This window comes from Hyperoodon ampullatus (genome assembly GCF_949752795.1).
Source record: "Hyperoodon ampullatus genome assembly, chromosome: 1".
Taxonomy (NCBI): Eukaryota; Metazoa; Chordata; class Mammalia; order Artiodactyla; family Ziphiidae; genus Hyperoodon; species Hyperoodon ampullatus.
Genome location: NC_136914.1, coordinates 10,917,225 through 10,932,717, shown reverse-complemented (window position 1 = coordinate 10,932,717; position 15,493 = coordinate 10,917,225). Strand labels below are relative to the sequence as shown.

The 15,493-nt window shown below is 39.2% G+C and overlaps 1 protein-coding gene across 2 annotated transcripts in view; it reads left to right on the top strand.

Annotated features, from left to right (window-relative positions):
• Window positions 1-628: 628 nt before the first annotated feature.
• The window catches only part of USP38 (ubiquitin specific peptidase 38), a gene marked incomplete at its 5' end in the record, with an annotated part of 34,074 nt that continues 19,209 nt past the window's right edge, over window positions 629-15,493 (top strand). The window contains 4 exons of one of the 2 annotated variants that reach the window (XM_079709412.1): window positions 629-1,310; window positions 2,845-2,980; window positions 8,599-8,728; window positions 10,705-10,806. In XM_079709412.1, the coding sequence (XP_079565538.1) occupies window positions 629-1,310; window positions 2,845-2,980; window positions 8,599-8,728; window positions 10,705-10,806 (1,050 nt within the window). The remainder of the gene's footprint in view (window positions 1,311-2,844; window positions 2,981-8,598; window positions 8,729-10,704; window positions 10,807-15,493) is intronic. The other variant, XM_079709413.1, reaches the window with a different exon arrangement.

Sequence of the window (15,493 nt, the reverse complement as noted above, 5' to 3'; positions counted from 1 at the left end):
GACGCTGAGAGGGGAGGGAGGAAAGGAGTGGGGCGGGGCGAAGGGGCGGAGGGGCGGGCCTTTCCGGAGGTTCCGACGTCCTCCACTTCCTGTTTGCCGGATCTTCTGAATCCGGGTCAAGGGTGTCAACTTCATCTTCTCCCCGGCTGATCCGGCAACGTCCGTGACAGCGGCTCCTGATTCAACCCGGGGCGGTTTTCATCCCATGACCTGCCGGAGCCCGGACGCCCACAACTGCCGCAGAACGCGGAGGCGCGCTTCCTCACCCACCGGCTCGCAGCCCCGGCCCCTGAGCACCCGTAGCCGCCGGGGGACCCCGCTGGCCCCTCAGAGCTGATGCTGAGGCCCCGCGAGCCCGGGGCGGCGGCGGAGTGCGGGCCTCTGGCTTCTTAGGCCCATCGCGGGCGGTGCCGGTTCTTACGCGCCCCAGGCTTGCCAGCTCCCGCCCGGGCTTGGATGGGCCCCCCTGCCCGATAAATGTGGCTACTGAGGCGGCGGTGGCGGTGGTCGGTCCCGGTGCTGCTGCTGCGCTCCAAGTTCACCTCCGCCCCGGGGCTCTCCTGGCCCACCTCGGGGCCGTGGCCGTCCGCTCCTTCCCCACTGGGCCGGGCCTTGCAGCGTGGCGACAATGGACAAGATCCTGGAGGGCCTGGTGAGTTCTTCGCACCCGCTGCCCCTCAAGCGGGTGATCGTGCGGAAGGTGGTGGAGTCGGCGGAGCATTGGCTGGACGAGGCGCAGTGCGAGGCCATGTTTGACCTGACGACGCGCCTCATCCTGGAGGGCCAGGACCCCTTTCAGCGGCAGGTGGGCCACCAAGTGCTGGAGGCCTACGCGCGCTACCACCGGCCAGAGTTCGAGTCCTTCTTCAATAAGACGTTCGTGCTGGGCCTCCTCCAGCAGGGCTACCACTCGCTGGACAGGAAGGACGTAGCCATCCTGGACTACATTCACAACGGCCTGAAGCTGATCATGAGCTGCCCCTCGGTGCTGGACCTCTTCAGCCTGCTGCAGGTGGAGGTGCTGCGGATGGTATGTGAGAGGCCGGAGCCGCAGCTTTGCGCCCGACTGAGCGACCTCCTGACCGACTTCGTGCAGTGCATCCCCAAGGGGAAATTGTCCATCACCTTCTGCCAACAGCTGGTTCGAACGATAGGCCACTTCCAGTGCGTGTCCACCCAGGAGAAAGAGCTGCGGGAATATGTCTCGCAGGTGACAAAAGTGAGTAACTTGCTCCAGAACATCTGGAAGGCCGAGCCCTCCACCTTGCTGCCTTCCCTGCAAGAAGTTTTTGCAAGCATTTCTTCCACAGGTAAGGGTCATTACATTCCGAGAAACTCTGTCTTGGAAATTTAGTGTGTGTCGCTTACGTACACACCGTGTTTGTTTCCCTGCTCTGAAAACATCTTAATGGGAGAGGAGATCTTAACACCTTCATCCAAATTCTTATCCACTGCCCTATTCAGGCAGTCACTTTGGACATTAAAAACCGGGCAGTGTTTCCAGTTTAGAGGTTGAGAACGTCGAGGTCTAAGACCTTTGGCAGCAAACAAGTTGCTTAACTACCCAGCTTCTGCTCAAGTTATGGAATGCTTTGAAGATGACAGCTACTATGTAAAAGCTTCTATTCATTAGTGATTAATGGCCGCATAATAATGTTTACCGTGTCATTATTGTACTGAGTCTGTCATCTTGCCGACATGAGTTTTTCCTTAGTTTCTGAATTTTTCCATTTTTTTAATTCATGGACTGTGTGCCATTTATTATTAGATTATCCTAGTTAACTGTGTCGTTGTTGAATATTGACATTTTATGTCTTCAGTAGTTTGTGAGAGTAGATACAGGTGGACGAGTGGAGGGAAAGAGTATGAAGACTTAAATAGGTGTTTTTGCGCTCCAGGTGTCAATAGCCCACAGATCGTGTCCTTAGAAATCCGGGAGGGATCAGGTGATACTTAGCAGGAAAATGCTTTCTCACCCGGGAATTTTACCTGTATGTTTGCATTCCTTGTTCGGACATGGAGCTTCCAGCTCTGTAAGTTGTGAAACAAAAGATCCAAAACTGTGTTCACTCCCTCTCTGCTTGGTACAATCGTTCTCTGGCTGTTGTTCGAAATTGCACTTGTGAAGGAGCTATCCTCCTTTTATGTTGAGAATAAGAAATAAGAGTAGAGTTTTAACAGGCTCCATGCCTTCCTGATGAATTAAGTACATTTATGAAAGAATTACCAACTATATATTTGCATTATCTGAGTTTTGGTTTATTTTTTAATTGTAATTTTTCATGTATTGCCTGTGTGGCTCTAACAGTTCGATTTCCCCAGAACTTTTTCAACTGTAGCAGTAAAGCTGCTCATCTTGGATTTGCTTAATTTTCATGTAGTTTAAGCAAAGTCCCCCCCCAAATTCATCTCAGTTTCTACTTCTTTAAGTGATTTAAAATTTTTTCCTTAGAACAATGTGATGACTACTATAATTAATAGGGGCAAGTTACTTTGGAGGATCTAAAGTGGGAATTTAAATGATACCTTGCATTTCTTTTCTGACTACTGCTTTACAAATGAATATTTTAGCACGACAATCACAGTATTAAAGAATGCAAGAAAATAAAGTAATTTACGGACTAAATATGGCCATAGTGAAGAATAGTTTTTATGTTGCAGTGCTGTCGAACTACGACTCTTAATCTCTCGTTTTTGCAGTTTAACAGTCCTTGTATGTTAGAGTCCACCCGTGAGATGGAGTGTAACAACTGCTTGGTGGAGGGTTGGTAAATTGTTGTTCTCTCTAAATACTTCCCTCGAACCTTCTTGCCATGTTCCTTTTTCTTTTCAATTAAAAAATAGATGCATCATTTGAACCTTCCGTGGCATTGGCAAGCCTTGTGCAGCACATTCCTCTTCAGATGATAACAGTTCTCATCAGGAGCCTTACTACAGATCCAAATGTGAAAGATGCAAGTATGACCCAAGCTCTTTGCAGGTACTTCTTCATAACACCGTAGATGGTGATTGTAGATTTGGGAGGAGGAGATATTTTGCTGTATTTTGTGGATAATGAAAAACTTAGGGAAATGTTTAAAACTGAAATTGTGGAATCAAATATATAAAGACTCTCCAAATTAATTGAAATGAATTGTTCACTATAGGCTTGACAGGCATCCAGTAACTCACAAATCTGTTTTCAATTCAGCTTTTTTAAATTCCAAAAATATAGCACACATACACTTACTGTACAGTCAGGAATTGGTTGGATTATCAATATATTTTACTAATTTCTTTGCTCAGTATTGTTGCCTGCAACCTATTTCCTCCCTCTGGGATCTTTTTTTTTCTGGCTAAGTATATACTTTTCCTCAGTACATACTTTTACTTTCTCTTTCAACCAGGACTTCTGGGTAATACTTTCTTAGCCTTTTTTTGAAATGTGTTTTTTTTCTTGCTTATTCCCAAGTAGATGATTTGGCAAGATACAGAATTCTAATTTGATAGTCATTATCTCTTAGCATTTTGAAAATAATACTGCATTGTCTTCTGGCATCTATTGTTGCTGATGTGGAGTCTGCAGTCAATTTGATTATCGTTCCTTTGTGAGTAGTTAGGGTCTTCTGGTAATGTTTATGCTTTTCTCTTTATCCTTGATGTTTTGCAGTTTTATTCTTATATTTCTAGGTGTAAACTTAATGTTATTTTTACTTCTCAGAACTCTTGTGCTTTTATTAATTCAATCATTCGTTCTTTCAACTATTCAAATCACATTTATTGGTCACTTACCATGAGTGCCAAGCAGTGTTTAAAAACCTCATTGAACAAATGAGTAGAAATATCTATCCTAACGGGCTTCTAGCTGAGGAGGCAGGCAGGCAATATCAGTAACATATTTGAAGAGATGCATCCTGATCTCAGAGATGCTAAAATGTGGAAAGGTACAGTAATTGGTGTTCTAGTTTAGATTGCAGGACTTTTCTTGCCTTAGTGGTACATAAACTAAGTTTTACATCCTAAAACTGATTTTGTTTTAGATTTCATTAAGTATGGTAAGTAAAATAATTTCGTATGTTGGATAGTGATGAGCATTTTTGGAAAAAAGTAGATAGGAAAGCAAGAAAGCGTGGGGAATGGTTTGCAATTTTAAATAAGATAGATGAGGAAGCCCTCACTGAGAAGGTGACCATGAAGTAAAGATATGAAGGAAATGATGGTGCAGACCTTGTGGGGATCTAAGGGTAGGAGCATCAATACTGTCTTATAATTTACTGGTTTTTCCTTCAAAGGTACCATTTCTAGAGATTATTCCAGTTATTGAATTTCTTTATTTCAATGACTGTATTTTTCTAACTGAGCTTTTTCTATCTTCCTGTTCTTGTTTCATATCTGTCTGGCTTTGTTTTATAATTTTTTTCTATTTTTTTCCTGTGTGCACATATATGTGTGTGTGCATAGCACATTTAAATAAAATGTAAGGATTTATTTATTTATTTTGGCTGTGTCAGGTCTTAGTTGTGGTGCGTGGGCTTCTCTCTAGTTGTGGTATGTGGGGTTCCTCTTCTCTAGTTGTGGCACGTGGGCTCTGTAGTTGTGGCACACGGGCTTTCTAGTTGAGGCGCATGAGCTCAGTAGTTGTGGTGTGCGGGCTTAGTTGCCCTGCGGCATGTGGGATCTTAGTTCAAGAAGAAGACAGGAACCCGCGTCCCCTGCATTGTAAGGCAGATTCTTTACCACTGGACCACCAGGGAAGTCCCCTAAAATGTAAGGATTTAGAACAGTGGTTTCTGTGTACCTGTTATAAATTACACTCATAAGGTAACCTATAAACTTAAGTATTTATTTTGGGTTCTCAGAAAGCTACATGTGTACAATTCTCGCTCTCTAGCATTTAGTCTTTTTTTTTTTTCTCTCTTTTTTTTTCTTATAGTTGATTTATAATGTTCTGTATGGCACTCTTAATTTTTTAACCTCTTCAAAACAACCATAGTGTCCAATTTATGAATTTATTTTTAAGATATATTTGGAAATTAATTTTTACCTATGTTTCTGTGGAAAGTTGTGATTCAGTTTCTGTTGCATTTCCAATTTATCTGACATGATCCTGTTTAACTTATAATATACCTGGAGTAATTATTCTTTATTGCAAATGTAATTGAAAAGAATAGTAATGTTTACTTTTATCACACTCCCACCTTCTACTCCCCCATACTCTACGCTTCCCCACACATAGCACTTGTCATGCTTTACTGTCATTTTCTGTAATCCAAAGAAATGCAAATGGAGATACTGTACAAGAACCAGATAGTAACATTAAAGTGTGAAATAGGCTGGGTTAACTGAAATAATAGGGAATGGGGTACACAAGCATTTTCTAAAAGAGAAAGCTGATCCTCAACTCCAGCTGTCTTATTACCACAGGGAAATTTGAGTTCAGTGTTGCTAATCTGATTTTTCAAAAGGAGACTGAAATTCAGTTTTTATGTGGAGTTTTCTAATTTTTAAAACATTGGAACAAATAAAACTGAAGGCTGGATCTAGCCCTTAAGCTGCTACCTTTAATAAAGTGAAAATTGGCTTTATTCTCTACAAATTGATTAAATCTATTTTGTGGCCTTTCATAATATTGCCAATTTTAAGATTTTCAAGTTGCACGTACATTTTTTTGGCTATAGAGAGAAATGGTTTCATTTATTCAACAAATTTGAGCTCCATTTTAATGCAGATCAAAGATTAAAGATTAAAAAACAAAACAACAAGATCGCTGTTCTTAAGCCCACAATCTAATGGAGGAAACAAGATTTATTACAACTACAGCTAACTGTTCTTTAAATAGTAAGATATTAAACCAGCCTATCAGAGGTAAGTGTCCTTAAAATTCAAATTGTAACCAATACATGGTGGATAAGATTACTGTAGTTAACCATAAAAATAACTGATTCTATAGTGCCTTTGTCTGAGAGGATTTGAGCATATGTAAGTCCAATCAAATTGAAGCAAGACTAGAATATAATTAAAGTGTAGCCAAAGGTGTTGCATTATACGCCAGCAGAGCTTAGTTCAGATACCAGTACAACTACTTATTAATTGTGTGACTGTTGAAAATTTCCTAACTTTCGTTACCAGTTTGAGGGGAGAAACCATATTTTACCATTATATTCTTAGCACTTAACACAGTGCCTATTATATAATAGATACTCAAATATTTTTTGAATGAGTGGCTTCTAATTTGTGTTACTTCTGACTTGAAGTATCTTTAGGGTGGTTAGGAGATTGGGTACACATGGGATGAGATAAAGACTAGAGGCTTATGAGATGGGAAGCTAGACATGGAGAGGATGGAGGAAGAGGCTGATTGGGTGATTAGAGATAATGGAAAGCCGTGGCCAAGTGGAGTTTTCTACTCTGCCCCTCACTCTTTACTAGTACTCCCCTTAGGCCTGAGCTAAAGGGAGTTCTGGCCTTGGGCCCTGTGTGCTAGGGAGCCCAAGCTGGTTCTACTCTGGGACTTTGCTCCCCACTATATGGAAGAGTCCATACAGCCAAAGAGATGTGTTCACATATACTCCTTCTCTAAACCACATGTTTTTTTGTGTACGTATTTACGCTAAAAAAATATATACAATGTATACTCATATGTTTTCTTTTAAACAAACAAAAAACAGTTTTAAAAAGATTTACCGGCATTTTTTTCTGTTTTAATTCAACAATATCTCAGATCTTTCTGTGTTAGATCCCTGTGGATAGATTCGTATTGATCTATCTCATCTTTTAAAACTCAACATAATGTTTCATACTATCAATACCATAGTATATTTAGCCATTTCCTTATGATGGACATTTAGATAATTTGCATTTTTCCTGTATCATAAGCAGTGCTGCAGTGAATATACTCTTTGTACACAAATGCAGGTGTCTCTGCTTTCTACTTCATGTACTTAGAGTGGCCACAGACTTGTGAAAACCAGGCTAACAATAGTTGAGAGACGTGGAACAGCTGTTAGGGACTACATTAATGACTTACAACCATCATTGTTGGCCAGAAAAACAAGAAGGGAGACAAAATGTGTGCAGGGAGCAGAGGGAACATACAGATAACTTGTAATAAAATGAGTTTGAACTTTGGAACCACTCTTAATGTCTGATGGAACATTTTAATCTTAAGAGCAAAAACCTTAATAAAGATAACACTCCAATGTTAATGTATTGATAGATAGTTTATAACATATCAATATGAAAGTCAGTCCTTTTGACATGTTAGTTGCTCTTTTGGTCACGTGTTTATGTACTTAGTATTTATATTTTACATTTTGTACAATCAAAGTATTTATTTATTGCCACATGTGTAAATAGTTGGAAGAAAGACATTCACAGTATTTCCAGTGTATTAACTCATTTAACCTTCACATCGGTCCTGTAAAATTTATCCGTAATCTACAGATAAGGACCTGAGACACAAAGAAGTTAAATAACTTACATAAGTATTTAGGGTTCCCCAGCTAATAAATGGTGAATTGAGATTTTTAAACCATATCATTCTGACTTTAAAAACCTGGTTTGTTTTACTATTTTTTTTATTATATAGTCCTCCCAATTGGATTACTGGATCAAATAATATGAACATTTGGCCCAGTTGCTTTCCGAAAGAGTCATAGCAGTCTTTTTCATTGTGGTTGATGTTTAACATTAAGGATAGTCTCCATCATACCCCATATTACTTTATCTTTATTTCCATTAAACGGGATTGGTACTCAAAAAGAAAAACACTCATTATTACAAAATGAGGCCATTCCAGTATTTACACATTTGGTGCCCTTTTGTCTATTTGAAATTTCTTTTTGTTGTCTTTGTATGGTAAGATTTTGAAAGGGATGACGAGACCTGTTTTACAATTCAAAATATAGTCTTTTTTAACACTGCATTTCATATTTAGACTGTAATCACCAGAAAGGACATATTTTGGTTCATATCCATATGTCTCAGTTCAGATAGCCATATTTTTGGGTTTTTAATATTTATTTATTTATTTATTGGCTGCATCTGGTCTTAGTTGCGGCACGCGGGCTCTTCATTGCAGCGCACGGGCTTCTCTCTAGTTGTGGTGCAGGCTCGGTAGCTGTGGCGTGTGGGCTCAGTAGTTGCAGCACTCAGGCTTAGTTGCCCCACGGCATGTGGGATCTTAGCTCCCTAACCAGGGATTGAACCAGTGTCCCCTGCATTGAAAGATGGATTCTTAACCACTGTACCACCAGGAAAGTCCCAGATAGCCGTATTTTAACTGTTCTCCTTAGAGTAAATTTGCCTAATAAATTATTGATACCACTCACTATATAGCATGTTTAAAACTTTGCATTTATGCAAAATGATTGTTGATCAGAAATTCTTTTTATGCAAATACGTTATATAAGAAACTGTCAGCTTACAAGATTGGAAACTCCTTGAGTTCTAGCACCCATTGTAGTCATTTCTACATCTTGAATAGTACTTTTCACAAGCAAGCTCAGTTTACTTGAGTCACAAAGTGAGTGATTATCTAGTATAACTCCTGTTATTCCTAAATAAATAATGTTAAAGATATTTTCAATGCTGATAGTTTTGTTTTCCTTCAATTTTCAGAATGATTGACTGGCTGTCCTGGCCATTGGCTCAGCATGTAGACACATGGGTGATTGCACTCCTGAAAGGACTAGCAGCTGTCCAGAAGTTTACTATTTTGATAGATGTTACTTTACTGAAGATAGAACTGGTAAGTGGGAGTGTATAAATCTATTGGAATATATGGACCCATATAATAAGGCTTTTTATCTTTGGGTTGTCCCCTTTAAAGTGTCTAATTTTGAATATGGTCTTGTTTTTGGTTTTCATTTTAATGGGCTTTAGAAATTTAAAATGCTACTTAAGATTAGGTAATTAAAACAATTTTGCTGTTTTCAGATATTTATTATGAAAACACATTCCTCCCGTTATCTCTTGAATCCCAACTAATCAAACTTTTACCACCATTATTCTGCCAAAGCTATCTTTGACACCAGTGCTTTCCAGTGTTGCTTAACTCAGGAGTTATTTCTCAAGCCTTCTCTCATTGACCTGTTAGTCATTTGACATAGTTGATCACTCCCTCTTGAAACACTTTCCTGCCTTAGTTTCCAGGACATTATACTCTCCTGATTTTTGTCCTAGTTCACTGGCTTCTCAGTCTCCTGTAGTGGATCTTTCTAACTTTGGAGTGCCTTAGAATCACATCTCTGGTTCACTTTCTTCTCAGTCCATACTTAGAGCGACCCATGGCTTTAAATAATGTCTCTAAGTTAATGACTGCCAGGTTTATATTTCTAGTCCATTATTCTCCCATGAACTCCATATTCACTTATCCAACTTAGACAGTTGGATCTCAAGTTCAACTGGTCCACAATCTAACCCCTGATTTTTCTCTCCCAGACCTGTTCTTCCCCATCTTAAGTGACTGCTTCATCCTTCTACATGCTCAGGCCTAAAACCTTGAAGCTATTCTTGTCTCTTTTCATTCTCTCTCAGCCCATATCTTACAAATCCTGTTGACTCCACCTTTAAAATATATCCCAAATTCTACCACTTTTAACCAGCTACATCACTACCACCCTGGTCCAAAGTAATCATCACCCCTTGCTATATATATATATATATATATATATATATATATATATGTTTTTTTTTTTTTTTTTTTTTTTTTTTTTTGCAGTACGCGGGCCTCTCACTGTTGTGGCCTCTCCCGTTGCGGAGCACAGGCTCCGGACGCTCAGGCTCAGCGGCCATGGCTCACGGGCTCAGCCGCTCTGCGGCATGTGGGATCTTCCCGGACCGGGGCACGAACCCGTGTCCCCTGCATCGGCAGGTGGACTCTCAACCACTGAGCCACCAGGGAAGCCCACCCCTTGCTATATTGATTGCAGTAGCCTTGCAGCTCCTGCCCTTGGTCCTCTTCAGGTGTCACACAAGGTCCTACCTGATCTGGCCCACTGCTACTTCTCTCATCCGGTCTCCCACTATTATCGCCTCAGTCTCTGTGCTTTACTTACACTGCCCTCGTTGTTATAACTCTAGTCCACCAGGGTGGAGGCCTCAGGGCCTTTGCTCTGCTTATTACGCTCTTCTCCCAGTTATCTGTCAGACTTATTCTCATTCCTTTCAGTTTTTTGAAGTCAGGTATCACTTTCATCACGATGCATTTTTTAAATTCCATATATAAAATAGCAGATCTTTTTGCCACTCAGCACTCCCTGTTCAACATACCCTGCTTTCATAGCATTTCTCTCCCATGTTACTTTTTATTATCTCTACTCACCCTCTAGACAGTAAGCCCTGTAAGATCAGAGATTTCTTTTTTTAAAATCTACCATTGTATCTCCAGTACTTAGAATAGTGCCAAGCAGCAGTAGGTGGTCAATAAGTATTTGCTGAATGAATAAAGGACCAGGGAGCTATCACCTTGTAAACATGGTTTGACAGATTTTTATTTGATCAGGGAGTTTTCAGAGTTGGTTAGGTCATTTTATTCTCTTGATCTCTGTCATATTATTTCCCAACTTTCTCCCTTTCCCAGAATTTAATAACATATGTTATGACAGAACTTCTCAGGAAAGGGGATGTTCACACAAATAATTTTTGGCCCTAGGAAAATAATCACTGATTGGATTAATTATTTCCCTACCAACTCTTAAAGTGGATGTCTTTTCTTTTCTGCAGGTTTTTAATCGGCTTTGGTTTCCTCTTGTGAGACCCGGTGCTCTCACAGTTCTTTCTCACATGCTGCTTAGTTTTCAGCATTCTCCAGAGGCGTTCCATTTGGTAAGTTATGACACAAGCTTTCTACACCGAAAAGACTTGTTTTAAAATTTCAATTTAATATTGAGTCACATTTGTATTTGTGAAAAGATTGTAGGTTGGTCCTAAATCTAACTATTTTCATGTAGCTTTATGATTCCTTTAAAATTGAGATTGTGAGATTTCCTTCCAAAGAATATGTTTTTAGAATGTTTTGGGTCTCACCAAAATTGCTCCACTTGCAATCACAACCAGCAATTGAAAGTTAAAAGTTACTCTTGTACATGAGAGATGTCACATGTCAGTGTCACTGTTGGTTGTGTGTTGCACAAGAAGCATGAAACCATAAGTCTTTTTTATTTGCCCCAGAATTAGGGCTTTTCATTCTCTTTCAGCCCATATCCTACAAATTCTATTGATTCCACCTTTAAAATATATCCAGAATCCTACCACTTTTAACCAGCTACATCACTGCTTTTGCTTTGATTTGATTTTGATTATTTGATTATCAGTTATTGCAGGTGAAAAATGACAAAATGTTATTTGGGGAACCTGTCCATTTTTCTATCTAGGGGATCACAGGAAAGCAGTGGTGTATGTGGTTACTTGCTTCCTCCAAGGTCTGATCGTCAGTTTTACAGTACTAGAAACTCATTATCAACACACCCACAATGTTAAAAATCTTAGGAATACTGACCCACCACAAACGAATTCAAAGGAGACTGATAAAGTGCAGAATTTCTGTTGTTGATTGTCAGCTAGAAATGTAACTAGCCTCAGAGAATTATATACTCACATAGGCTACTTGGTGCCTCATTTCCAAAATCTTCAGGCTTAATAGAAGTAAACCTTACTAACAAGTAATTACATTATACATTATCTCTTAGGGTGAGTGATTTCTGCAGTTCATTGCCCTAATTGGTGAGCTTGATCATCAGTTAATAACCTTGTATCCATTACACAAACAAAACTCACACTTGAGCTAATACAGCAGCTATACTAGCAAAATCTTCCAAGGGAAAAAAAAACAACAATTTTTCCCTGTCTTCAGGCATGATCATGTATAGGCCATTTGAGAAAAGGTTTATTTTCAGAATTTCTGGGAAGGAACTCATCCATTCTAATATTTATTGCTCTCCATACATTCCGTAATCTCTCTGAAAAGTCACTTTTGCTGTACTCTAAACCTGTTTCTTTGCTCAATTTTTTAAAAGATAGAAGATATCTCCTTACCTTGTATTGCTTATTTTTTCCCTGAAAAAAGTAATTGAAATGGCAAATGGTTGACTTTGAAATATTTGGCTACTGAAATAAGTAAATATTAAATCATTTATTTAAAGAACAGTTAGATCTAAAGTAGAAAATTGTGATCTGGCCTAGTAAAGTCTAAAAACAAAGACCTACTAACTCTCTACATTCTGTGTGTAGCCTGACCTGCTACTCAACTAAAATTAACTTGGGCATCTAGTAGTGGGTCATATGGTAGTTAAATCACCTATAACTCTAAATAACTAAGCGAAGGACTCAGGTTTAGGAGTTGCTAAGAATAAACAGTAATCTGGAATCACCAGCATCATTATTCATTGTATTATACACTTAGAATATTTTAGAGCAAACTGAGATTGAAATTATAGTGTGTGTTATTATGGAGCAAGTTGCTTTTTGTATGCTTTTTATAAGTGGAAAAAAATTTTTAAACAAAAGAGAAAATATTAAAGCTTCTAATTAAATAAGTTATACACATTTTCTCAAATAGTAACTTAAGTTTAATGAGTATCACAATAATGTCTGCAAATATTTAGATTTGCTCATTCAGAAAAAAAATCAACTTTCAGATATTTAGAAGGTAATAACCTGCTTGGATGTTTATCTATATGCTGGTGAAGAACTTAGTCTTATTTTTACGTCAGTGATCATCTTGACCACATAGGATGTAGTAGTATACAATTATGTGTATTATCTGACTGCAGAGATCCAATCTACACTAGGAAGATTGTACGCTAGCTTTTAGAAGATTTGGTATTTGTAAATTAAACAATCATTTAAAAAATTCTTTCCTCTTCTCTTCCATCTTTGTCTCTCCTGTCACCTCTGAGGAAACAAAAATTTGGATTTCTGACTATTTTAGCAAGAGAGTATCTGATAGATATGGCTTTATGGAGCAAAATTGTAATTCAGATTTGCTTTGAAATGTAGAGATGATAGCAGTAGAGTGAACCATTAGGAACTGATAGTTTTATGGTCATATTAATACCTTTGTTGGAGGTAAGATTAAAGAAAGTGGTGCAAAAGCTAAAGTGTGATTTAAGTCCTCAAAGCATAAGAGTAAAACCAGAGACAGCAGAATGAGAATAGCAGTGTTAATTTAAGAATATGATTTTCTTCCTACAGGAAGGAAGGGAGTTGATTGGGATATAACTATAATTGTCACTGCTGTTTGATGATAAGTCCATAGAGCTATAGCTTCACTTTTATCACGAGTTAGCAACCAAAAAAATGTTCTACACTGCTTTTTATTTGGTTCGTTTGGCTACTTTGAAAATAGTCTGAAGAAGGGCAAAGGTGGAAACAGGGAGACCAGTTGGGAGGTTTTGCATGAATTGAGGCAAGAGGCGATTGTCAGTTGAAATAAGAAAAGTTCTAGATGGTATATATGGTATATGCCATGACATGTTATATGTTATATGAAGTGATATACAGCATGCAGTGTCTTTCTCTGGACAGTGGGACAGAGACTTTTTCTTTTACTTCATACAAGTTTGTATTGTTAGATTTTTTTTTTTTTACAATAAGTGTATAATTCATTTACAACAAAATTAAACTTTTACAGAAAGATAATATAACAATATAGGAAGTTAGTGAAATTACCCGCAATCTCACTACACTACAATTTTTATGTTTTCCATCATGATGTTTTTTTCCCTATATATTTTAACAAGGTTGTATTTATATTTGTAATCTATATGCAGTTTTTGTATCCTTCTTTTAAAATTTAACATTACATAATAAATATTTTCCCATGTTGCTACACAGAAAAGTTCTACAAGTAGAAAATAAGAAGATGCTTTTTGCATGTGAACTGTAAATATGTAGTATCAGATTATAATTAATAATTAGTTGAGACACGTATAGCACCGTACTAATGGAAAGAGCCATTACTGCAAAATAGAATTTATTTTATTCTGTTAATAACCTCTTAAATATGTGATTGGCTCTGTATTGACTTTTTTTTTTAATGAAATCCTTTATTTATTTATTTTTGCTGTGTTGCGTCTTCGTTTCTGTGCGAGGGCTTTCTCTAGTTGTGGCAAGCGGGGGCCACTCTTCATTGCGGTGCGCGGGCCTCTCACTATTGCGGCCTCTCGTTGCGGAGCACAGGCTCCAGACGCGCAGGCTCAGTAAGCTGTGGCTCACGGGCCTAGTTGCTGCGCGGCATGTGGGATCCTCCCAGACCAGGGCTCGAACCCGTGTCCCCTGCGTTAGCAGGCAAATTCTCAACCACTGCGCCACCAGGGAAGCCCCAAATAAAACTAGAGCTTTTTTTTTTTTTTTTTTTTTTTTTGCGGTACGCAGGCCTCTCACTGTTGTGGCCTCTCCCGTTGTGGAGCACAGGCTCCGGACGCGCAGGCTCAGCGGCCATGGCTCACGGGCCCAGCCGCTCCGCGGCATGAGGGATCTTCCCGGACCGGGACGTGAACCCGTGTCCCCTGCATCGGCAGGCAGACTCTCAACCACTGCGCCACCAGGGAAGCCCCTGTATTGACTTTTTATTCTAATTTTATAATGAAAGGACATTGTTGTGCTTATTATCAGTATTAATAGTTTTCTACATATTTATGAGCAATGAGCATTTTAGATTTCGCTTTCATTTTTAACCCCAATTCTTTAAAAATACGAGAAATTTCTAATTCACTTTAGTTTTAGAACTGTCTCTTCTTTTTGGAGGTGGGGCATGTGGATTGTTAACAAGGATAACCATGCTTACATAACACACCATCCCTAAAATAGAGGTAGTCCCTTATGTTAAAGAGAGGTACTGCTGTAGCCTGAGCTGTAATTTTATTTTTATTTATTTATTTATTTATTTTTTATGGCTGTGTTGGGTCTTTGCGCGCAGGCTTTCTCTAGTTGCGGCGAGTGGGGACTGCTCCTCGTTGCGGTGCAGAGGCTTCTCATTGCGGTGGCTTCTCTTGTTGCAGAGCACGGGCTCTAGGCACGCGGGCTTCAGTAGTTGTGGCTCATGGGCTCTAGAGAGCAGGCTCAGTAGTTGTGGCACACGGGCTTAGTTGCTCTGCAGCATGTGGGATCTTCCTGGACCAGGGCTTGAACCTGTGTCCCCTGCATTGGCAAGAGGATTCTTATCCACTGCACCACCGGGGAAGTCTGATCTGTAATTTTAGTTACATGCATAAATTATCTTGAAGGTTTTTTGATGTAGACTTTAACGTGCACACTCCTGTATAATTCTTTCAAGTGAAAAATCTAAAATTCACACTAGATGGAGCTCCTAAGCTAATTCCGGGTTTATCTTTTAAAACTTTCTCCCTACTGAACAATCTGGTAAATATAATAGCCCTAACATTTTTCAACTTAAGCCATTTTTTAGAATGGCGGCAGTGACTAAGGCTCCTATTTTGTACCTTAATTTGTTTGTACCTTAGTTTTAGATGGAGTATAAGAATGAGGAGAGGGGTCTTATATGGAATTACAA